This window comes from Lissotriton vulgaris, chromosome 8 (genome assembly GCF_964263255.1).
Source record: "Lissotriton vulgaris chromosome 8, aLisVul1.2, whole genome shotgun sequence".
In the NCBI taxonomy this organism is placed as follows: Eukaryota; Metazoa; Chordata; class Amphibia; order Caudata; family Salamandridae; genus Lissotriton; species Lissotriton vulgaris.
This window is the reverse complement of record NC_141696.1, coordinates 1508773639-1508799411: the sequence shown is the minus strand read 5'-3', so window position 1 is coordinate 1508799411 and position 25773 is coordinate 1508773639. Positions and strand designations below refer to the sequence as shown.

The 25773-nt window shown below is 46.9% G+C and overlaps 1 protein-coding gene across 5 annotated transcripts in view; it reads left to right on the top strand.

Annotated features, from left to right (window-relative positions):
• The window catches only part of STXBP5L (syntaxin binding protein 5L), a 1891501-nt gene that overhangs the window by 867887 nt on the left and 997841 nt on the right, over positions 1 to 25773 (top strand). For all 5 annotated transcript variants that reach the window (XM_086935625.1, XM_086935622.1, XM_086935624.1 and 2 more), the window contains exon 7: positions 15173 to 15256. In XM_086935625.1, coding sequence (XP_086791751.1) covers positions 15173 to 15256 — 84 coding nt within the window. The remainder of the gene's footprint in view (positions 1 to 15172; positions 15257 to 25773) is intronic.

The following is a 25773-nucleotide window of genomic DNA, read 5'->3' as shown; positions in this document are numbered from 1 at the left end:
TTGGTATGAAAGCAGGGACCCGAGTGAGTGTGATTTCCAGAGGGTTATGGTCTGATATAGGTTAGCCAAGATACTTAGCGTGTGCAATGGAGGGTTGAAGGTGTTGTGTACACAGGAACCTATCCAGACGGGAGTGTAGGGCATGAGGGTACGAGTAAAAGGAGTATTCACGTAGACCTGCATTACAATCCTGCCATACATCTGACAGACCCCATCCATCCACCCAGAGGAGCCACTCTTGGGCATGGTGTACTGTACTTGTACCATGGAGGGGTGGGTGTGAGTGATCCCGATCAGTGTCCAGAACAGCATTAAAGTCCCCTCCTAGAAGCCTGGGGCAGTGGGATCAATCTGCTAATGTGGAAGACAAGTGGGCCAGCAATTCTTCTTGGTCCTTGTTAGGTGTGTATATACAGCCTAAGACTATCTGCTCCCTGTCCAGCATTTCCCTTAGTAAGACATAGCGATTCTGGGTGTCGATCTTGAATTCAAGTACCCTAACTGGGACCCCAGCCCCAAATAAACAGCTGCACCCCTAGAGAATGCGGAGTAGGCGGTGTGTAAAAATTGCCCTTTCTATCTTTTGCTAATTTTGGGGGCTTCAGAGGACTCCAGGTGAGTTTCCTGCAGAAACTCTATCTGAGCGCAGAATCTGTGCAACTGAGTAAGTATTCTATGCCTCTAATGGCTCAATCCCATACCTCGCACATTCCAAGTAATAAGGTTATAATCTTTGGTCACTGTTGACATGAAGGACATGAAAAGGAACATAGTATATACAATACCCAGGAGCAGACCAGATGCCACCCTGTTCAAGGAATGTCCACCCCAAACAGTAAAAACATTCCCACAGTACTCGGTCCAGCGATTCTTCATCGTCCGACCTAACCTGAAAACAAACAAGAACAGTATAAACTGTGAAAAACCATGAGCATTCGCCATAGGAGCAGGAGCCTCCACCCCACTTAGGGTATTAAATGGGCTTAGATCTTGTATGGAAGAGCCCAAGCCAACCGGACCCAGGACCCCAACAACTGCAGGTAAAACACACATATTGATCTGGAGGCACAAACATGGCATAGTATGTCACAATAGTACCAGGGGAGGAGTCAACCATAGTGTAGGCAGTGTCAATGCCTCTAGTACAGACGGATTGCTTCCAGGAGTCTTACCACGACAACAACAGTTAGTTGCATGGAAGTGGTTCCTTCCAGTTTTCACCCCAAAAGATAATTGTTCAGCCATGGGGTGATTGAGAGAAACAGTGACACGGTTCCAGTTGAGTCTGAATTGAAGCATTGTTTGATAAGGAGCTAGAACTGATGGGAGGCTGGGTGGATCTCAGTGCCGATGCTGAGCAGAGTACCTCATTTTGGCTCTCCAAGGCCTGATACGGAGAAGGCGCTGCCCGCGCCCCCCCACAGTCCTGTGTCATGAGTCCCCTCCTACATCTATGATGGGCACACTGTAACATTGGTGGTGCTGCAGCCTGGGAGCCACGTTCAGCAGAATCCGGAAAATGTTGTTCCAGCCACTCTCAAAAACTCTTGAGGGTATCAAAGAAATGGGATCGTTGGTCATGAAATATTTTGAGTTTGGCTGGGAATAGAATGGCGTAGGTGATGCCGGTGGTACAGAAATCACTTTTTACTTCCTGGAAGAAGGAATGATTGCGCTGCACAGTCATTGTGTGATCTTGAAATATAGAAATCCTTGAAGCATTGACTTCTCAAACCGCTTGCAGTAGCATATCACTGTCTCTGAAATTGAGGATTTTAGCTACGATAGGCCATGCATGTGCGCCAGGCATGGGCTTCTTGGAGGGGACCCGGAGCGCTCTCTCCAAAGTGAACATATCAGAGAGGCCAGTAGGAGCCACCTCTCTCCTCAGCCAATCCCCTATGTATTGTGTCACACGGGGGCCCTCCACCCCCTCTGGAAACTCCATGATACGTATATTAATATTACAGGACCTTCCCTCAGCATCCTTGGCATGCACCTGGAGATGCTCCGGTTGTTGGCGCAGCTGTTGAATCTGTGCATTGTGTTCCTTGTAACACAGAGCCAAGGCGGTAAGCATTGATTAGTTAGCTTTAACTCGTTCTGTTAACTTACTGTGGTTGTCCTTCAGAAGGCTGATATCCATTTTAATCACCCCCAACTGTTGCTCAATGGCCACCTGAGACTCTCAAATCTCCTGAAGTATTCCATCTAATTTGTCCACAGAAGAGGTTGGCGATATACCGCCCCCATGTAAAGTGTGAGTTGGGAACCCTCGGACGGCAAGGAGTGGGAGTGGATATGGGGCACAGGAACCACAGTCTTGGTTTTCATATACCTCATTGTAACTGCACAGGTGACTGCCAAGCCTGGCTAGCAATTGATGAGAGCTGTCGCTCCAAATGTGGGGATACGAAGCGGTTAATATATAGGTCATGTTGTAGGCTTGACGTGGACGTGATTTAAGTCTGTTCACATGCCCTCTGAGGGCAGTCAACCAACAGCGTGAAACAAAACAAAATGTCTAAGAGATTCCTTCATTAACGGGTGTGGTCTGCAAGCAAGGAGGAGCAAGTGTGCCAAACAGCCGAATTAGCGGCCCAACAGATTAAGGGCAGGTGCGGGTGCCGTTGCCAGTCAGCAGCAACACAATGGGTTACCAGGTATGAACAGAAGGTCCCAATCCCGGTCACGTCCCCTGGGCATCCTCCAGCAAGCGCACCGCTGCATACGGGCATCAGTTACACGGTCTGTGCAGGCCGTTCAACTCACAGGCCGCCATGCCGATGGGTCAAGCACTCTAACAGTTGCGTGCAGGCCCAGCAGGTGGAGAACAGCCACTGGCCCCTACACTGTTGCTGCCGAGCCAACGCCCTCCACCTCATCCGACAATAAGGGTAATGCTGTCCGGGCACTGATAGAGGCCTTCACTCCTCACCACCTCCAGTTTCAGTGAGACGCCCGTTCCCCGGGCAGCCTTCCCCTGTCTGCCATGTTGTCAGCTCCGGGATAGCAGGAGCGCCGGCTGTGCTGGTTACCAACCAGACCTTAGAACCACACCGAGTGGGTCGGGACGCATCCAATCAGTGTCCCGGGGCCAGTCCCTGAACAGTTGGTACAGTGGCGCAGGGATATAGGGAAGATACCGGGCCCTAGGTCGGGGGCGATCAGTTTATGCAGCCGCCATCTTGGGCTGCTTGCCACAACCCCACCCAGAATTGACATTTGTTAAAAAGGTCAAAATGGTAAATGTTTTGTGAGGAGATACTCAGGAGGAAGTGTGTGATAAAACACCCTAAATGTCTAACACGAGAATCAGTAATACTAACTACATTGCACAGCGTTTCTAATAACCCCTTGGACTCTGATGACGGAACCGCTCCGTCATCAGCTGCGGGTGCGCTGTGCTGATGACGGAGCGGTTCCGTCATGGCCCGCTCAGCGCGCCTGCGCTGTGCGAATTCTGCGCCTGTGCTGGACGTTCTATTGAGCGGGGCGGGCCATGACGGAACCGCTCCGTCATGAGCACAGCTCAACCGAGGCTGGTGATGGAGCGGTTCCGTCACCAGCATGCGGCCGCCACGCGGCCGCCCCGCCCCCTTAGCACTGCGGCGGAATAGCCGCCGCAGTGAAGGGGTTAAGGATCTTTGCAATAATTTCCTGCCTGTCGTAACTCCATCAATGACCATTACCCACGATGAAAGGCAACTCTAACTGGAGTTTGCTAACAATGTCTGACATTTCTGGTCCTCTCAATCACCATCCTATTCTTGCTATTAAGGAGTATTCTACATAGGATGGGACAGTGAGCTTTCTTTACAGCTATGTGGGGCGAAGAATTGAGGGGACTCCTTTGAATTGGATGGTCCTCTGCTTCTACATGTGTTATGCACCGGCCAAGCAGCAGTCCCGGAAGGTCAAAGAACCCCTTCCACCAGGACCAAGATCCCTGCTACTGCTTTGGCACTAGGGCTGCCTCTCCTTGATATCTACCATGCTGTGACGTGGTATCTGTGCCTATGTTCACAAAGCACTACTGCCTTGACAGCCAGGGTCCAGCGGGAAGGACACTTCACACACTCAGTTCTGCAAGACTTTTTGGTCTGAATCCACTTCACAGTCCCTCCACCTTTGGGAGGTACTGCTTTGATATCTATTCTAAGGAGCGGAATCTGAGGTTAGACCTATCAATCAGAAGAAGTGGCGCTCTTTCTGGTGGATGCACACTGGCCCACACAGCAGTGGCCATACTTCAATGTTTATGTAAAACATTCGAAGACAGCCTCCCTCCACATAGGTGGGCATGCACAGGCAAGCATTTTTTCAATGTTTGTGTCATAAGGCTTTGCAAAAAAACATACGCTTTTCCAAAACATTACAAAAAAAATGACAAAGCAAAGTGGCTTTCAACAAGCTCTAGACCAATTGGCTTTTTCCAAGGCTGTTTGGTTTATGTGTTAGTAGTGCTTAGCACTGGCAGATCGAGGCTCCTGTTTACATCCTCAGCCCAAAGACAGTACTCAGTAATGCGGCCTGTAAGATGGAACATGGGTTATAAGAGCCACTGGAAACACCCACCTCGTTTTATAAACGTCAGTTCACCAAAATGCCAGGGGTAGCGGAAGGAAAATGACATGCCCTTTTGATCTTCACTTTCACTCACACTTACATACACTCTTTTTCATATAAACACACTCTCGCCCGTGAGCATACACATAATAGACATCAAAAAGAGCACCCCAGCTCCCAGGAAAGGTCATGTTTCACCTAATTGTGCTCCATGTTTATTACACTAAAAGTGACTAATGTAATATTATTCACTATTAGTGTAATAAAAAATGACTGAAAACAAAGCGAGCAGAGCCCCAACCAATGTCCGTAAGGACGAGCTGCCACTGTAATCATACCACTGAATTGCCACCTCTGAGGCCAGGGGTCGCAGATGCAGTGCCAGGGGTCACCGTGGGCAAGCTAGGGGTCACTGCTGTGACCTCTGGTGACCCCTAAATGATGCCCAAGGTGGCGACCCCTAATCAATAATTTGTTCTGAAAATCAAAAGGAGAGGAACTCCACGTGGCATTTTCAAAGCCCACATTAACTTGTAGAAATTCCTGAAGATTTAAAGCCTCACTTTATTTGTGGGTCGAATTACTAAGCATAAATAAAGGCATTCAGAGTCGAGTTACAAAGCTCAACTTAAGCCCCAGACTGGCCTGTGTTTGAAGTGCAGATCACGACTGCAATTCACTATATTCACATATTTATATCAGAAAAGGGGGTGGGGGGAATAGAGGTTCGTCCTCCTCAACCAATCATTATTATGCCAAACAAGGTACCCAGTAGTGTTACACTCAGTTACTCTCCACAGTTAAAAAATCTTATTTTTTCTTGTAAAACCCTCACCCACCAGGGTTACCCCTGGTGACATGCTTCATCATCGGGTCCATCCCAATCCGCTGCGAACCTACGAACTACATGGCAGCGGCTGTTGCTCGATCCTCTGTTGAGAAGCGGATATTGCTCCAATCCTTTTCTGACAACAATGTCGGGCCGAAGGTACCATTATCACATAAAAAGAACACGGCTGGTTTAACATTGTCATAGTTGGGTCTCATAGATCCAAAGGGATCCACGAGAACAGCTCTGCTTTAATATACCTAGGCGGATGTACGTTGTTACAACGCATGCTTTTACCACGCATGCTTTTACAACGCAGGTTTTTCAACGCAAGTCGTTACAACGACTTGCGTTGGGGGGTGCTGGATAGTGAATAGTTTAATTTACTATTCCAACTCCAGTCCCCGGGGATAGTAGAGAAGGTGTTGGATAGTAAATTAAACTATTACCAATTCGTTGTAATGACTTGTGTTTCCCACCTAGGCAGATTCCTTAAAACCTCAAACCAATCTCGTCCCTTATCCCGCAGAGTGTGACAGCAGGCCACCCTCTCCCCAGAGGAACAATGATGTGATATTAAAGCATCTAATATGCATGTGGATTCTTTGTTTGTTTTGCTACATTTATTCCTACTAATACACTGATTCTGCGTTATGATGATATATTCTGCATCATATGACCAATGGTTGTAGGAATTTATCTATTTCAATAGAACTACACTAGAAATGCTGACCCGCAATATGTATGTTTTTATTTGAACAGCACACATTTGGTTGATACTCCTAACTCTCCATTTGCATCTCCACAGAGAAGCAGAGAAGGAACGCCAATTAGGTGGTAAACGTATATATATTACATATGTGATATGGCATGCAAGTAGCATGTTTTTCAGTGAGAAAGCAAACAGGAATGGTACCAGGGAACTAGGTTCCGGTGATCCTGAAGAAGAGCCATTAGGGGCACGGCTCAAAACATGCTGACCTCTAGGATTGAAGGTACGTTATAACCTTGTCTCCTAAAAACTCCCCCGTTTTTAACCATACCGACCAGAGGCAGGAATAAAAATTAGACGTACCTTCCAGCCAGGTATTTTTAAACTACACCATATCACTACACTATCCCCATTGCCATACTAATAACATCTCCTTTATCATCAATAAGAGCTCTCACGTAGTTCATAGGTTGCAGCACGCCCGATCCACAGCGGATCGGGGTGGACCCGATGCTGAAGCATGCCACCAAGAGGTAACCCTGGTGGGTGAGATTTTTACAAGAAAAACGTTTTTTTCTATTGTGGAGTTTATGAGTGTGACATTACTATACTCACATATTTACATAAATAGTGTAAGAATACATGGAAGGAAACCTGCTCAGAGGCTGGGGAGACGTTCAAGGGGGAGAATGCCATGCAAGGGTGGGTAATGCTCACAAACGTGAGTTTGTAGGTATTCATACACTTTTCACGGCCTCTGTGGACAGAGATGTAATCCTATCAGGGTGAAAATAAACCCCTGTTCAGTGTGCAAATCTGAAGGAAACACTCTCATGCAGGGCCAGACTGGGAACCCAAAGCAGCTCTTGAACGGTTGCTGGACCAGCCCTGCGTAGTGAGCGAGCCGGACCACGACAAGGGAAGTTTGGGGGCGGGGTGCAAGTGTGAAGCACTGGCTGACCCCGGTAGGCTGGAAACATCTATTTCTGTCATACTTTCATTGGCACTGAAACTTGTAAGAAAAGTCACGCTGGAACCCTGTCAACTGAACCTCAAAAGTCTATACATCTACATGGATTTATTCCTATGTTTACAGCAAATGGACCTTTTTGGCAGTTTATCCTTTTTCTCCATTAGAGCAATATGTTTCCTCATCCCCTTACACCTGCAACTATGTTGAGAGCAGGGCCTGACCGGCTGTACCGGGCATCGGACGTTTCCCCGGGAGGCTGGAAGGGTGGGGGTGCTGGTTTTGATACTGGGGGCCGGTTTTGCAGCAGTGTTGCAATATTTGCCTTCAGTAACTAGTTGTTAATTTGTATAAAGAAGGTTCTCGTCAGGAGGCAGCTTGCACCAGTCAATTTCACCTGTTATCACCGCCTAAAATAGAACCAACTGCTAACCATGAAAGTGGGAAGAGGATGTGACAGAATGGCCAGAGCAGTAGACTTCAGAGCGGAAGAACTGGGTTTGAGTCTTGGTATCTGCTCAACCTCCTGTGATTCTGGACAAATCACTTAATCTCCTTGTAAATTAATGTTTGCATAACTGGTGCTCATGAAAAGTGCCAGTGTTGATGGTTAAGTGTTGGTGCTGAGCACCAGAAGCCACCGGCTCAACTTAAGCATCTCCAATAGCAAAAACAGCAAGCACGCATAATCCACTCACTTTCGTTACACTCATAGACAGCAGTGGAGAGCCCTTTAGTTGCACATATCAATTCAATTCAATTCAATCACAGCTTTATTCAATTGATGATTCAAACATTCATCAAAGTGGATAAAAACATACAGATATCACATAATAAAAATTGGTTTTAAAAGAGATCACAATATAAGTCGATATAAAACAGCTGTTCGTTCATACAATCATTAAAAAGAACATACATATGTGGAGACCAAAGAAACATCCATAGTCTTATACTAAGACTTTTCCTTTGATGAACAACTTTTTTTAAAACATTAATATTCTCCAGAACGAGTCGACGTTATCTAGATATTGTAAAACAATAAACGCCGGACGGCACTGTCTGAACCCCAGAGTTTAAAACTGGGACAATCCTTAAATCGCTATAAAATTTACAGAATAAAAGTACATGAATGGTGGATTGACCCGAAACGTTATCACATGGGCACAATTTCAGTTCCCGGTCCCAGTCGTGCGTTTTTGGGAAACTTACAATTCTGTGGAATATTCAGAATCTAAATCGTGTCAATAGAAACTTGTCATAAATTCCAGGTACAACAGTTAAGTATGGTTGGATGGTAAAACAAGTCAAAATCATTTGATTTTGCTGTACACTGGGCTTGACAATCTCACCAGACAATCTTAACGAGTCCAGCGCATATCACAAAGCTAAGCTTTTGCGGGCTCAGAGTGATGCTCTTAGTACATGGGAGGTGTGCTAAAGGCTGTATAACACGCAGGTTATTGTCAAGCCAATCAGCTGCGAGCATGATTCCCACGAGATTCCTCGCTGGCAGGAAGAACAATGGAATGCATAAACAGACAATGGATTGCGTTCTCCTGCTCCTAGGAGCTCAGCTTTGCGCTGCAGCGCCATCTTGCTAATTTCTCAGTGAGTGCTTGGCATTATTCAAGTGGCAACTAGCATTTATGGGGGGGGGGGGCGCAATCGCAAATATTAATATTAAAAATAAAACTTGCCAGGACTGACGTCCTCCACTCCGGACCTCTTCTGAGGAACTGGAAGCTGCAGGGCAGGCACCAATCCTGGCGCTTCTCTCATGCTGTGAGAGCAATGCTCTGATTGGGTGAAGCGCTGTAACTTGGCACTTCCCAGCGCCATGGAGGCCTTAATTTACTCTAACGCCAGCTGTGTTAGAGCTTTCAAATTGCGCATGTCTGGCCGGCCAAAGGGACGGATCACTTGCAAAATATCGAGGAGCAAAATATCGACCTGCCAAAATATCGTGGAAAAAATATAGAATGCCAGTATATAGAATTCCTATCTTCAAACAGGTAAGTACAAAAATATCAACTCCAAAATATTGTTGTAAAAAATATAGACAGTCAAAATTGTAATTTAAAAGTAATATAATAATAAATATAATTAATTTAAACATACTTAAAATACTTAAATATACTTAAAATTAATAAATAATTAATGTAACTTAAAAATTTAGTTTTTTTTTATATATATATATATATATATATATATATATATATATAATATGTATATATATATATATATATATATATATATATATATATACACTCATATTATTAACAAAACATATACAATATTTTCAACGTAGGATAGCGAGAGGGTTAAATTTAGTATTACCACTCCAGTGAGTGCAACAGTAGAAAAAACATTGGATAGCGTAGGGGTAAAAATTACTATTCCCACTCCAGAGAGTGCAACAGTAGGGAAAGCATTGGATTGCGTAGGGGTAAAAATTACTATTCCCACTCCAGTGAGTGCAACAGTAGTGAAAGAGTTGGATAGCAGGAGATAAAAAATTACTATTCCCACTCCAGTGAGTGCAACAGTAGGGAAAGCGTTGGATAGCGGGAGGGTAAAAATTACTATTCCCACTCCAGAGAGTGCAACAGTAGGGAAAGCGTTGGATAGCGTAGAGGTACAAATTACTATTCCCACTCCAGAGAGTGCAACAGTAGGGAAAGCGTTGGATAGCGTAGGGGTAAAAATTACTATTCCCACTCTAGTGAGTGCAACAGTAGGGAAAGTAAATACTTCATATATGAATTAAATTAAATTAAATATTAATACCAATTACAAATAATATAAAATAATGAACAATTGTATATAATTTATTAATTAATCAATTAAAAATACAAATGAGATTTAATTATTTTAAAAAATTACCTACTAATACAAATTATTTACCAATTAACACTAAATTATTTAACAATTATTAAAAAAATAAGCAATAAATAAATTTAAAAATGTAATTATTTATAATTCAATTACTTCCCACACTATTCCCCAATAAACGCACAACCCACTACTTTAAAGAAATTAATAAAATTAACATAATCATCAATTAATCAATTAATTAAAACTATTGACCAATTATATTTTAATTACCAATTAATAATTAATTAACAATTAATCAAAAATAAATACCAATAAATAAATTAACATATTTAAATAATTACATTTAAATTACTTCCCACCCTATTCCCCTATAAACCCACAACCCACTGCAGAAAATTCATTAATTTAGTTAACATAATTATCAATTAATCAATTAATTAAAATTAATTACCAATTATATTTTAATTAATGACCAATTAATAATTAATTACCAACTAATTCAACATAAATCTCAATAAATAAATTAACATATTTAATTAATTATATTTAAATTACTTCCCACCCTATTCCCCTATAATCCAACAACCCGCTGCAGAAATTACATTAATTTAATTAACATAATTATCAATTAAACAATTAATGAAAATTAATTACCAATTATATTCTAATTAATTACCAATTAATAATTAATTACCAATTAATTCAACATAAATCTCAATAAATAAACACATTTAATTAATTATATTTAAATTACTTCCCACCCTATTCCCCTATAATCCAACAACCCGCTGCGGAAATTACATTAATTTAATTAACATAATTATCAAGTAAACAATTAATGAAAATTAATTACCAATTATATTTTAATTAATTACCAATTAATAATTAATTACCAATTAATTCAACATAAATACCAATAAATAAATTAACATATTTAATTAATTATATTTAAATTAGTTCCCACCCCATTCCCCTATAAACCCACAACCCGCTACAGAATTATAGTACGCAAAAATTAAATACAATTAAATTAATTTATTAAAATGAATTATAAAACAAATATACACTTTTCACCCATATAGTAACATAAAACAGACTTTAAAAAATTCATATTAACTTACTTACCTCAAATTCGATATTTTTGTTGTCTATATTCTGTCCATTCGATATTTTGTCCATTCTATATTTTGGATTCGATATTAATGCTATTCTATTCGATATTTTGCTTTTCTATTCGATATTTTTGTAGTCTATATTCTGTCCATTCAATATTGTGTCCATTCTATATTTTAACTCGATATTTTGGCCAGTCGATATTTTTTATTCAATATTATGACTGTATACCCAAAGGGACATGCGCACTTTGAAAAGTGCCTAAACAGTTCACCCTCCTCCCTGCTGCTGTCATTAAGCAGTGGCTCCGCCCCTGTTCTGACGCTGGGTTCAGAGCGGGGGTATGAATTGCCTTTTTAATTTATTATCTTTGGGGGTGATTTAAATGAGGCGACGCTCCTCCACACCAACGGAGGAGCCGCCCCTGCTTTATACACAGGAAGTTGCTGAGCTCAAGACAGCAGCCATTAAACTATTCAAGCAGCAGCCTAAAGCGGTGTATTATTATTATTATTATTATTAATCGGTTTTTATAAAGCGCAAACAACCCGGAGGCCTCGTAGCGCTGTGTACAGTCATACTGTTTAAAAGGAAGAAAATTAAATGAACAGGTAATCCTTCCGAAATTTTAGAAGGCTGGGTTCACTGCGAAGGAGAGTGGGCAGAGAGTTCCATTCCTTCGCGGCATTCCAGGAGAAGGAACGCCCACCCCATCTGGTGCGTCTGATCTTATTGACAGTAGCCAGGAAAGCAGTGCTAGATCGCAGTGATCTGTGAGGAAGGTAGGGTTTTGCCAGGGAGCAGATCATAGTAGGGGCGGTCTTCCACATGGCTTTGTGCATGATACACAGAGATTTAAACAACACTCTGGCTTTAATAGGAAGCCAGTGCAGTTTCCTCAGGGCCATGGTCGCTGATTGCCGTTTGTTGAGGCCTAATAGGAGGCGGGCTGCGGCGTTTTGTGTCACCTGCAACTTTCTTATTGTGGAGGTGGGAGCCCCTAAATATAGGAAGTTCCCATAGTCCAAACGGGACAAAATGATGGCTTGCACCATTATTCTGCGAGCTTCGAAGGGGAGGAGTGGTAACACCTTTCTCAGCATACGCATGAGCCCAAAGCATATGGCGGACAGCTTGCTGCAAAAAGCTAAGGTTGGTGTCCAGCCAGATGCCTAGACTCTTTATATGGGACTTTGGTTGGGGCGTTGGGCCCATACACGGGGGCCAGTCCAACAAAGGACTGGGAATGGCTGAGTTGCCTAACATCATAAGCTCTGTTTTCTCGCCGTTTAATTTTAAGTGCGAGGTAGCCATCCACTGAGCCACTGCTACCAGACAGTTGCTTAGATTCAGAGAGGACGAGTCCGACTGGTTCATAGATACGACTAATTGCGTATCATCGGCGTAGGTCACTATATCCAGGCCAAATGATTGCACTATATCAGCTAAAGGCTGCATATAAATATTAAAAAGAGTAGGGCTCAAAGCAGAGCCCTGGGGCACACCTTGATCCAAGGGCCAGATTTTAGAGTGGGTAGTGCCCTCAACAACCTTAAAGGAGCGGTTCTCCAGAAAAGACTGGAGCCAATGCATGGCTTTCCCCGAAATTCCCATTTGACCGAGGCGGTGAAGGAGAATACTGGTGTTAACAGTGTCAAAGGCAGCACTGAGGTCGAGCAGCATAATTGCTGTGGTGCCGCCTTGATCCATTTGTTTCCTGGCCAACTCAGTTACCGCCAAGAGGGCCGCCTCAGTTCCTAATTTGGGACGAAAACCAGCTTGGGAGTCATGGAGAAGGTGATGATTCTCTAAGAATTGAATGATGGGCTTGTTAATGTGTTTTTCTAAGAGTTTACTGACCCACGGAAGGAGGGAGATAGGTCGGTAGTTGGCCATATTCTCCGGGTCCAGGGTAGGTTTTTTCAATAAAGCCTTAACTTGTGCACATTTCCACGCAGTGGGTACTGAGCCTGTCGTAATAGAAGTACTCAAAATGTTAAGAATAACAGGTTTAATGGTGTTCTCAATTTTTACTAACTGGCATGGAGGGGCAGGGTCGTAGGGGAACCAGATTTAATTTTCAACATGATAGCCCCAAGTGAGTTCTCATCCAACAGTGGGAACTCATCTAATTCTGGAGTCATGGTGTTGATTGAGGTAGTTCCCGTATCCTGGGGTAGATTAGGTGGTTTAAAAGCAGAGGCGATTTTCTGTATTTTACTATGAAAGTATTCAGCTTGACTGTCACAGCGAGCCTGAGCTTTACTAGGATTAGTGGGAGTAGGGGGGGTATCAATCAGGAATTTGGCTATCCGAAAGATTTCTCTGGAAGAGTTGGAGGCATTTATAATTTTTTCCTCGAAGTATGAGGTTTTAGTGCATCTAATTTCAGTTTTGTATTTTTTGATGGCTTCAAGATGAATAGTTTTGTCCATATTACTACGGGAAATCCTCCAATTTCTTTCAAGTCTTCTACACACCCTTTTTAGTTCTTTAAGTTGGGGAGTATACCAAGGCGAGTCCTTAGATTTAGTCTTTTCTTTGAGGGCTTTGATAGGTGCAATAGAGTCCAAGGCTGTGCACAGCCAATTGATATAGTTCTCATACTGCAATGCCGGGTCTGACTCATTCTGAGGGGGGGCCAAGGAGAGCAAGTTGGCCCATTGATCTGGGGAGATTTTGGACCAGTCCCTCCCTTGTAGGGTAGTGCGGATAGGGGGCTGTGGTGACATAGCTGGAGTCCACTGTATGGGTATTAAATAGTGGTCTGTCCAAGTAAGGGGCAGTGGGGTCCCTACTTCCAATCTATGATCATTACTAAGTACCCCATCAAGGAGATGGCCCTTTTCATGTGTGGGCTCGAAGCCTTTCTGTATGATCTGGAGCGCTGCCATACTGTCCAAAAATGCACTAGCCTTGGAGTTATTGGGGTCGTCTAAGTGGATATTTATATCTCCTAATATCGAGAAATAGGGTCTGCTAACCACTAATTCGGCTATTTTGGCTTGAAGTGAGTCAATAAATTCTCCCACTTGGTTAGGGGGACGATAGATAAGAGCACCAGAAAATGAAACTGTAGGTGAGAAATCCAGTGTGAAGAGCATACTCTCACAGTTAGAAATAGCGGCCGATGAGGTCCTACATAGGTAATGGTTTTTAAGAAGGATGCCTAAGCCGCCTCCTCTACCTTCTGGTCTGTCTAGCCTCTGCAGAGTGTACCCCATTTGCAAGATGGACGTAATCTCAGAGTCAGATGCGTCTTTTAACCACGTCTCTGTCAAAAATATTGCATCGGGGTCATTTTCCTCTAGCAGAAGAGACATTTGTACAGCATGTTTGGTTAGTGAACGGCAGTTTAAAAGAAATATTTTGTAGGTTTTGACAGAGTACGGTTTACCTTGATGTCTGGAAAGTAGGTATTTACAGTGAGAGCAGATCCCAGTGGAAGAGTTAGGATGAATAGAATGCCGACAGGTATCATTAATTGGCCGCATTAAGTTTTTTAATGTGGTTGAGTCATACCGTATCGGTCTGCTACATTCTGTTCCGCCTTGCACAGGGGAAGTGGCCCCTGGTCCCGTCCGGTCGCGGACGGGCGCAGACGGACTTGCCTTTGGCGCGCCTTCGGCGCGCCCGCTGCGCCCGCCCGCTGCGCGGACGGCCATGTCTGGTGTTTATATCCAGTGTAGGGGGCGGGAGGAGGGTGGGATCGTCGATCAACTAGACCGCGATCCTTCCCCTACCCAAGATGGCGCCCAAAGTCAGTTCTGCGCCCAGCGCCCGAAACTATCGGCGCTTAGTCAGCTGATGAGGGGGGAGGGGGCCGCCCTGGGCAACGTCGTTCTTACACCAGGTAGGGCCAACTGGATAAATAAAATCTTATCCAGTTAAAATATTTACAATGTTACAGGTGTAGGCCTGGCTGGCTGCCTGCAGCTTGCCCTCACTTACCAACAGCGAGCACCTCACATTTATCTGAAAGACAATGCAAACAATATGTTCTAAACTCCTTACTGCAGCTGTGGGTCTGTAAAAGCTGCATTCAATAAAACAAGTTCAGTGATGGTGTGGCAGATAGGACTCTGGGTATGTTTGTTCTGTTCAAGAGTGACTCCTCAGCAGCTGTATTTTGTTTTTTTCACAGCTTCTAATAGGCTATGAAAGCGGGACCGTGGTTCAGTGGGATTTACGATCAAAAAGAGCAGAATTAAGATTTTACTACGACGAGGTAAGGACCCCCCCTTTAACTTTCTTTCCGAAAATGCTTGTTCGAAAATGTAATATTTTCATAGGTGTGGGCTAGTTAGGGACTTTATTTCGTGGCTTTCTTCAGAATCGAAAGCTTCCTTGCTTTGCACTCTTTTCAAATCTGTTTTGGGTTCTAATACGTCCCTACTGCTACTTCTGCTTTTTAGGTCGAAACCTACCTAGCCTAGGCTGGGAATGTATTTCGCCCATTTGTTGCTATTGGCTTTGTAACTCACAGTTGCTTCTTTTCTCTTTGATGGCTTTTGTTTTCTTTAGGCAGTCCAGCTTGGGTTCGTCCCCTGGGGCACCCCTACCGCACTGTATCAAGTACTCACTATCTGCTTAAATCTTGTTCTTATCTGCTGTGCATTCAAAGACAGAGGTCAAGTGTTAGGCCCTGTCATCTGAGGGACCTTGGTATTTACCTTCTTTTCTCTGACTTCAAAGTGAGAGAATTTATATGACACTCCTCCTGAGAAGAGAAGCTGTGGGATGTTCGTTTTACTAGCACACAAGAAAGATAAACTGTGCTGATGTTTCAAAATATTTCAGAATTAGGAAACTGCATTTTTTTGTAATTCTGAAGTGTGGTGGAAACAAATATTTGAATATGATCAAAACACATCAATACACTAGGCAATACCATTTCCACACATTATCGTTAGTGCTCGGTAAAACTGTATGTGTGTGCAAATGTAATGCTAATTTCAATTGAATCTGTGTTGTCTTTATTAGCAGTGTGCTACCACACGACGCATAGTCCACAGTACGCCACTTCACTTTACACCACTCCACTGCCCTTCAACACTACACCACCTTCCACTCCATTCTACTCCACTCCCCTCCACTCTATGACATGCCGACTCAATCCATACCCCTCCACTCTAAGACACTCTACGCCACTCTACTTTAAGCCCCTTCAATATATGTCCCTCCACTCCACACTACTTACCCATCTCCACTCCAATCTACCCCAGGATACCCCACTCCACTCCAGTCTACCCCACTCTACACCAGTCTACCCCATTCCGCTCCAATCTACCTCAACCTACGCCACTCCAATGTACCTCAATCCACTCCAGTCTCCCCCACTCCACTTCACTACAGTCTACCTAATCTACTCCACTAGACTCTACCTAACCTACCCCCCTCCAGTCTACCCCACTGCACTCTAATCTACCCCGCTACACCCAATCTATCCCACTCTACTCCAGTCTACACCTGTCTACCCCACTCCAATCTGCTTACTCTGTCCCACTCCACTCCAATCCACCCAACTGCACTCCAATCTACCCCACTCCACTCAGTCCACCCAAATCTACCCCACTCCATTCCTCCAATCTACCACAATCTACCCACTACAATCTATGCCACTCCACTTCACCCAATCAATCAATCAATCAATCACGACATTTATAAAGCGCGCTACTCACCCGGGAGGGTCTCAAGGCGCTGGGGGAAAGGGGTGTGTTACTGCTCGAACAGCCAGGTCTTGAGCTGCTTACTGAAGGAGAGATGGTCTTGGGTTCTCCGAAGGTGGGTGGGGAGGGAGTTCCAAGTCTTGGCTGCCAGGTAAGAGAAGGATCTTCCTCCGGCGGTGGCTCTGCAGATGCGTGGTACGGTGGCGAGGGCGTGGCTGGTCGATCGTAGCTGGCGGGTGGGCGTGTAGAAGGTCATGCGGTCGTTGAGGTACTTGGGGCCCAGGTCGTGGAGAGCCTTGTGTGCATGGGTGAGGAGTCTGAACGTGATTCTCTTGCTGACGGGGAGCCAGTGCAGGTCTCTCAGGTGTCCGGTGGTGTGGCTTTGTCGGGGGATGTTCAGGATGAGTCGTGTGGAGGCGTTCTGGATGCGTTGGAGTCTTTTTTGAAGTTTGGCTGTGGTTTTGGCGTAGAGGGTGTTCCCGTAGTCCAATCGGCTGGTGACGAGTGCCTGGGTGACGGTCTTCCTGATTTCAGTGGGGATCCATCTGAAGATCTTGCGGAGCATGCGCAGGGTATTGAAGCATGATGAGGAAACGGCGTTCACTTGTCTAGTCATCGAGAGGGAAGAGTCCAGGATGAAGCCCAGGTTACGTGCGTGGTCCGTTGGCTTGGGGGCGGTGCCCAGGGCAGGGGGCCACCAGGATTCGTCCCAGGTGGAGGGTGATGATCCCAGGATGAGGAATTCCGTCTTGTCTGAGTTCAGTTTCAGGCGGCTGTTCTTCATCCAGTCGGCGACCTCTTTCATCCCTTCGTGTAGGCTGGCTCTGGCGGTGGCGGGGTCGTTGGTGAGGGAGAGGATCAGTTGGGTGTCGTCGGCGTAGGAGATGATGTTGAGATTGTGTTGGCGTGCGATGGCTGCGAGGGAGCTCATGTAGACGTTGAAGAGAGTTGGGCTGAGTGAAGATCCTTGTGGTACGCCGCAGGTGACTCCGGTGGCCTCGGATCTGAACGGGGAAGAGGCGGACTCTCTGGGTTCTTCTGGCGAGGAACGAGATGATCCACTTCAGTGCTTTCTCCTGGATTCCGATTTTGCTGAGGCGCTGCACTAGGGTGCGGTGGCAGACAGTGTCGAACGCCGCAGAGATGTCCAGGAAGATGAGGGCCGCTGTTTCCCCGTTGTCGATCAGGGCTCTGATGTCGTCGGTGGCTCTGATCAGGGCGGTCTCGGTGCTGTGGTTGGCCCGAAACCCGGACTGCGAGGGGTCGAGGGATCCGTTCGTCTCAAGGAAGGCGGCGAGCTGTCTGTTGACGGTCTTCTCGATGACTTTGGCAGGAAAAGGGAGGAGCGAGATGGGACGGTAGTTCTTGAGGTCGGTGGGGTCCGCCGTTGGTTTCTTCAGGAGGGCGGTAAGCTCGGCGTGCTTCCAGCTCTCCGGGAAGGTGGCGGTGTGGAAGGAGGAGTTGATGATGATCCGGAGATGGGGTGCGCTGATGGCGTCGGCTTTGTTGAAGACGTGGTGTGGGCAGGGGTCGGTTGGTGATCCGGAGTGGATGGAGTTCATCGTGCGGATGGTGTCTTCGGTGCTGGTCGGGGTCCAGTTGCAGAGGGTGGTGGTGGCGGGCGTTGGTTCGGTGGTAGGGTGCGTGGTCTGTGCGTCGAAGCTGTTGTGTATGTCGGCGATCTTGCAGTGGAAGAACGAGGCGAGTGAGTTGCAGAGGTCTTGCAAGGGAGTGATGTCGTTGTTTCTGGCGCTGGGGTTGGAGGACTCTTTGACGATGCTGAAGAGTTTCTTGCTGCCGTGGGCGTTGTTGTCCAGTTGTTCTTTGAGTGCCGTCTTCTTGGTGGCGCGGATCAGCTGATGGTGTTTGCGGGTGGCGTGCTTGAGGGCGGTCCTGTTGTCTGTGGTCTGGTCGACCCGCCAGGCTTTCTCGAGGGTGCGGCAGTTCTTCTTGGAGTCCTTGAGTTCGTCAGTGAACCAGGGGGTTTTCATGCTGCCGGGTCTGCTGGGAGAGTTCTTTAGTGGAGCGAGGTCATCGGCGCAGGCGGTCAGCCACTTGGTGAGGTTGCTGGCTGCTTCATTGGGGTCCGTTGTGCTGGTGGGAGTGTTCTGGCTGAGGGAGGCGGTGAGCTGCTCGGCGGTGATCTTGCTCCAGCTCCGGCGGGGAACTTGTTGCGGGTGGTGGTGGGTCGTGGTTCTTCTGAAGCTGAAGTGGACGCAGCTGTGGTCGGTCCAGTGGAGTCCGGTGGAGTGGCTGAAGGAGATGTGCTTGCTGGATGAGAAGACGGGGTCAAGCGTGTGGCCGGAGTAAAGGGTGGGGGTGTTCACCAGTTGCTTGAGTCCAAGGTTGTCGAGGTTTTCCAGCAGGGGGGTGGTGTTTCTGTTATTGTTGTTCTCCAGGTGGAAGTTGAGGTCCCCTAGGAGGATGTAGTCGACGGAGGGAAGGGCGTGCGGGCTGATGAAGTCTGCGATGTCTTCGCTGAATTGTGTGCGTGGTCCCGGGGGTCTGTAGATGAGGGTGCTTCTGAGGGTGGTCTTGGGGTCGGCGTGTATCTGGAAGTGCAGGTGTTTGGCGGTTGTGAGGGTGTCGTCGGTGTTGGTCGTGATGCGGATGGTGGTCTTGTGGACAATGGCGATGCCTCCTCCTGTCTGGTTGACGCGGTCCCTCCGGGTGATCTTGTATCCCTCCGGGATGGTGATGGCGATGTCGGGCGCTGAGGAGGCGTTCATCCAGGTTTCCGTGAGGAAGGCGACGTCCGGTGATGTTGTGTCGAGCAGATTCCAAAGTTCGATGGCGTGTCTGTGAACGGAGCGGGTGTTGAGCAGGATGCACTTCAGATGATTGCCGCTGGTGCTCGGCTTGGCGGGTGTGGTGCAGGTCCGGATGCAGGAGAACTTGCCGGATTGGCAGGTAAAGGGCCCGTGGGTGCGTCCTGGGGTGGCTCGGTGGTAGCCGAGGACCCTGCCGGTGTTGAGTGCATTGAGGGTGGCTGCGTCGTAGGTCCGGCGGGTGGGCTGGCCTCTGCGGGGGCCAATGGGGTCTGGTGCTGGCCGCGGTCCAGGCGCGGACGGGCGTAGACGGGCTTGCCTTTGGCGCACAATCGGCGCACCCGCTGCGCGTACGTGTGGATTCTGCCATAAATGGAGAGATGGGGGGGCAGAGCGAGGGAGGAGCAGCTGGGAGGCGGGAGCGGGGTGGAGAATGGGAAGGGAAGGGGAGAGGTACTAAGCGAGAAGGGGGCGGGCCGCAGGGGAGCAGCGGCAGGGAGCGGGGTGCGACGGCAGAAGGCGGGAGAAAACAGCAGTAATACAGGACACACTCAACAAGGGCCACCACATGGGGGGAGGAAAAAACAACACAGGGGGAAGACGCACAACAGTACAACTGGCACAGAGGAGCGGAGGAATAACAAACCACAGTCAGGGTCACTGCACGGGGGGAAACTGGTACAGGGGCACAACTGGCGCAGAGAAACAAAGTAGATAAGGCACAGGGGATCGTAGCACAAAGCACAACTGGTGCAGAGGAACAGCCAGAGAAGGCACAGGGGTCACGCCTTCAGGAGCGGCATCGAGCGGTGGGAGCAGAGAGACCGAGTGACTCAAGGAGGAGCCACGCGGTGGGTGGAGCGACCGTCTCTGACGATGTCAGGTCAGGTCGCCCACTGTATTCCAATCTATCCCAATCCACCCACTGCACTCTACCTTGGTCCATCCACTCCGCCCCAGTCTAACCAACTCCCCCCAAATCTACCCCACTCCACTCCAGTCTACCCCACCCCAATCTAGCCCACTCCAATCTACCCAAATCCACTCCACTCTACCACAATCTACACCACTCCATTTCTACCACAATGTACCCCACTCCAATTTACCACAATCTACCTCACTCACTCCACTCCATTCTATCCCACTCCAATCCACCTATTCCAGTCTACCCCAAACTTCCACAGTCCATCCCACCCCAATCTACCCCACCCCTTCAACCCAATTTACCCTACTCCAAACTATCCCATCTCACTCCAATCCAACCCACTCCACCCCAATATATTACACTCCACTCCGTCCCACTCTATTCCAATCTACTCCACTCCAATCTATACGACTCCACTCTACCCAAATCTACCCCACTCCACTCTGTACTCCAATCTACCCTTATCCATTCCATTCATATCCAGTCTACCCCAATCTACCCCACTTCACTACAAACTACCCCATTCCAACCTACCCTGCTTAACTCCAATCTACCCAAATCTACCTCACCCCACTCCTCCCCAATCTATCCACCTCCACTGCAATCTACCACACTCCACTCAGTCTCACCTAAATAACCTCGCCCGACTCCATTCAAATCTACCCCATTCTACCCCACTCCACTCCGCTCTACATCACTCCACACACATCTACCCCACTCCAGTCCATTCTAACGCATTCTTCCACAATCCACCCTTCTCCACCCCACTCTAAATACCCCACCACACTGCACCTATATCTACAACACCCCAATCTCCCCCACTCAAATCTAACACAATCCACCCCTCTCCACTCCAATATAATACACTGCACTCCAATCTACCTCACTCCACTCCAATCTATCCCACTCTACTCCAATCTATCCCATTCCAATCCACCCAAATGTACTCCACTTTAGTCTACCCTGTCTACACCACTCCAGTCTACTACAGTATATCCAACTCTAATCTACCATAATGTACCCCACTCCAGTCTACCACTGTCTACCCCACTCCACTCCAACCTACCCCTACTCCACTGCACTCTACCCCAATCTGCCCTACACTACTCCAATCTACACCACCCAACTCCAATCTACCCTAATCTTCCCAAATCCACCTAAATTCACCCCAGTCTAGTCTACCTCACCCCACTCCAAGCTGCTCCCATCTATCCATTTCAGTCTACTCAACCACCCTCCAACCTACCCCACTTCAATACACAAACTCCAATTAATCCCAATATACCACACTCCAATCTACTCTACGCCACTCAATCCCACTCCACTTTACTCTACTCCACTCCACTCAATCTAACCTAATCAACCCCACCCTACTCCAATCTACCCCATTCAATTCTAACCCAATCTGCTGCATTCCACTCTAATCTACCCCACTCCACACTAATTTACTCTAATCAAACCCACTCCGGTCTACCCCACTCCACTCCAATCTACACCACTTCACTCCAATCTGCCCCAATCCATCTGACTTTACTATACGCCAATCTAGCCCACTCCACCCAAACAACCCAACTCTACTCCCATCTACCCCACTCCACTCTAATCTACCTGAATCCACTCCAGTCTACCCCCCTCAACCTCCCCTCTACCACATTTTAATTTCTCACACTCAATTCCAGTTTACCCACTGCACTACAATTTCCACTCCACTACAATCTATCCCACTCTACTTCACTCCAGTTTACCCCATGTCACTCTAATCTATGCCACTCCACTGTACCCCACTTAAATCTACGAAAGCCTACCCCACTCCAATCTACTACAATTTACCGCACTCCACTCGAATCTACCCCTCTCCACCACAAACTCCACTCCAATCTATCCCACTACACTCCAACTGCCCCACTCCACTCTAATCTACCCACTCCAATCTACCACAATCTACCCCACACCAATCTACAACAATCTACCCCCCTGCACTGCACCTCATCTACCCTACTCCGATCTTTCCCACTCCAATCTTTCCCAATCCAACCAATCTACCCCACTCCACTCCATACTGCCCAGTTAAACTCTACCCCAGTCTACCACACTCCACTCTACCCCAGCATACCCCACTTCAACCCCATTCCACTCTACCGCACTCCTTTCTACCGCACTCTACTCAATCTACCCCACTCCTATCTAACCGATTCCCCCCACTCTAAATACCCCACCTGTCTACCCCACCACAATATACCTCACTTCACCCCAATCTAACCCACTCCATTCCACCCTACTCCATCTTAATCTCCATTACTCCAATGTACCCCACTCCACTTCAGTCTACCCCATTCTACACCACTCCCATCTACAACAATTTACCCCACTCCTATATACCACAATCTACCCTACTTCACTTAATTCAACCCCACTCCACTCCAGTTTACCCCACTCCAATCCACCTCAATCTACCCCACTCTACTCCAATCTACCACAATCTACCTCAATATTCCCTTATTCACCCCAATCAACCCCACTCCAATCTACCCAAGTCTAGCCAACCTCACTCCTATCTACCCTACTTCAATCTACCCACTCAAATTTACCCCAATCTAACACACTCCATTCTAACCCATTATACTCCACTCCACTTTTCCCCAATCTATTCCACTCTACTCCAGTCTACCATAATCTACCGAACTCCACTTAAGTCTACCCCACTTCACCACAGTCTACCGCACTCCACTCTACCCCAATGTATACCACTCCAACCCACTCCAGTATACCCCACTATACAACACTCCAGTCTACCCCACCCCACTACAATCTACCCCACTCCACAGCAACTCAGTCAACCACTCTCCACTCAAATCCACCCCACTCCAATCTACTCCCGCAATCTACCCTACTCCAATCTAGTCCACCCTAATATACCTCAATCTACTCCACGCCAAGCCAATGTACCCTACTCTATCTACAATCTACCCCACTCTACTCTAATCTACACCACTCAAATCTACCCCTCTCCACTCCACTGCACCCATCTACCCTACTCCACTCCAATCCACCCAACCTAATCCACTCCACTCCAATCTACCCAACTCCACTCTGTCCAATTCTAACACACTCCACTCTACCCCCAATCTATCCCTCTCCACTCTACTCAAATCTACCTTACTCAAATCTACCCCACTCCGCTCTAATCTAACCTAATCTATCCCACTCCAATCTATCCCACTCACTACACCCCAATCTACCCTACTCCAATCCAGCCCTCCCAATATATCCCACTCCAATCTACCCCACTCCAATCTACCTCAGTATGCTCCACCATACTGTAATCTACCCTACCCCACCACAATCTAGCCCACTCCACGCTACTGCACTGCAATCTACCCCACATCAATGTAAACCACTCTGATCTAATCTGATCTAACCCATTCCAAACTACCCCACTCCAATATATCCCAAACTTCCCCACTCAACTTCACTCCAATCTACCCCACTCAAGTCTATCCCTCTTTTCCCCAATCTACCCCACTGCAGCTGACCTCAATCTAACAGTCTACCCTAATCTACCCACCCCCACCTCACTCCATGCCATTAACGTTTAGCAATGCTTAACAGCCGCCACACTGGTGTACAACATGACTAAAACACATTGCCAAAGTCAATAGTTCTCTCAGAGGCGAGACTTATTGGTTTTGCCAACGCTCGTTCTACTTTCTCTTTGCTAGTGTGTACATTGGTATTTATTGGTTTTATCAATTTATATTATTGTTACATTTTATGTATATTTTTATCTGCATTTATGTTTACATTCATCTACGTATACTTTTTTATCTACGTTTTTATCTAGTTTTACTTTTCATCTATATTTTATATACTTTTATTTACATTTTATCTCTTTTATCAGAACACTCATTTTAAAAGTATAGTTATATGTTTGTATACCTCAGCAGATATTTATGTGCTTTACACATTGCATCATAGTCTGGATCTGGGGAAAAAAGCCTTCTTCTACCAGACTTTGGCCAAAGGCCTGTCTTACAGATGGGTGGTCACAGAAATGTATCCATTGTGTGGAGGGGGTGCTAAATCGGGATAAGAATCTGTTTGTGGTATGGCCTCCACTGTAGAAATAGTGTCTGGAAGAAACTCTTCTCCAGCAATCATACGATTTTCTATCATTGCCCAACTGTAAATCTGGCCATTAGGGACGCATTTAGAGATTGGAGGGTGCCCCGCAGCCCACCAGGTCTGTTTAGGACCTCATTTTCACTCCCTTCATGGAGGACCACCAACATGTCTAGAGCTGATGAAGTGGATTCATAGAAGGCACAGACCGCATTAGCGCAATGTTTGTTTGACCTGCTCTGCATTTGCTGTTTAGGTCGAGCCTGGGCAGCGCATGCGCTGCTCTACGAGGCATTCTGTATTGGAGTATAGACCTGAAGCCCTGGCCACTCTCCGCCCATATTAGTCATTGGCTTGTGTCATTGTCCTTCGTAAATGCTGGATTCTGATTGATTAACAGGCTTTTTAATCCCTCCTTAGTACTGCCTTGTTTTCATTTGTAACCTCCCATGAGGGCTGGCCCCTTTACTTCAGGTGTTACACGGTATGTCTAATTTAGTCTGTAAGCACTCTTTTCTTTAATGAGTTTCTCCTTCTGCAGGCACGACATGCTTTCCTGCAACATTCAGCGCACCATGCACGCTTTCCCAAGGTGCTTTTACAAAAAAAAGCATGTGCAACTAGACAAATAAATGCTTTTTTTGGTAAAAGTTTCCCATATCACACTTTCACTTTAATAGTGGCCACGGACCTTTCTTTCAATCAATCAATCAATCAATGACACTTATAAAGCGCGCTACATACCCGTAGGGTCTCAAGGCGCTGGGGGGGGGGGCGGGGGGGGGGGGGGGAGGGTGCCGCTACTGCTCGAACAGCCAGGTCTTCAGCTTCTTCCTGAAGGAGAGGTGGTCTTGGGTCAGGCGCAGGTCGGGAGGGAGGGAGTTCCAGGTCTTGGCGGCCAGGTAGGAGAAGGACCTTCCTCCTGTAGTCGCTCTTCGGATGCGGGGGACGGCGGCGAGGGCGTGGTTGGCTGATCGGAGGTGGCGTTTGGGAGCGTAGAAGTTGACTCGGCTGTTGAGGTAGCTCGGGCCTTGGTCGTGTAGGGCTTTGTGTGCGTGGGTGAGGAGGCGGAAGGTGATTCTTTTGTTGACGGGGAGCCAGTGAAGGTCTCTCAGATGTCCGGAGATGTGGCTGGTTCGTGGGATGTCGAGGATGAGTCTGGCTGAGGCGTTCTGGATCCGCTGGAGTCTCTTCTGGAGCTTGGCGGTGGTACCGGCGTAGAGGGTGTTGCCGTAGTCCAGTCGGCTGGTGACGAGGGCCTGGG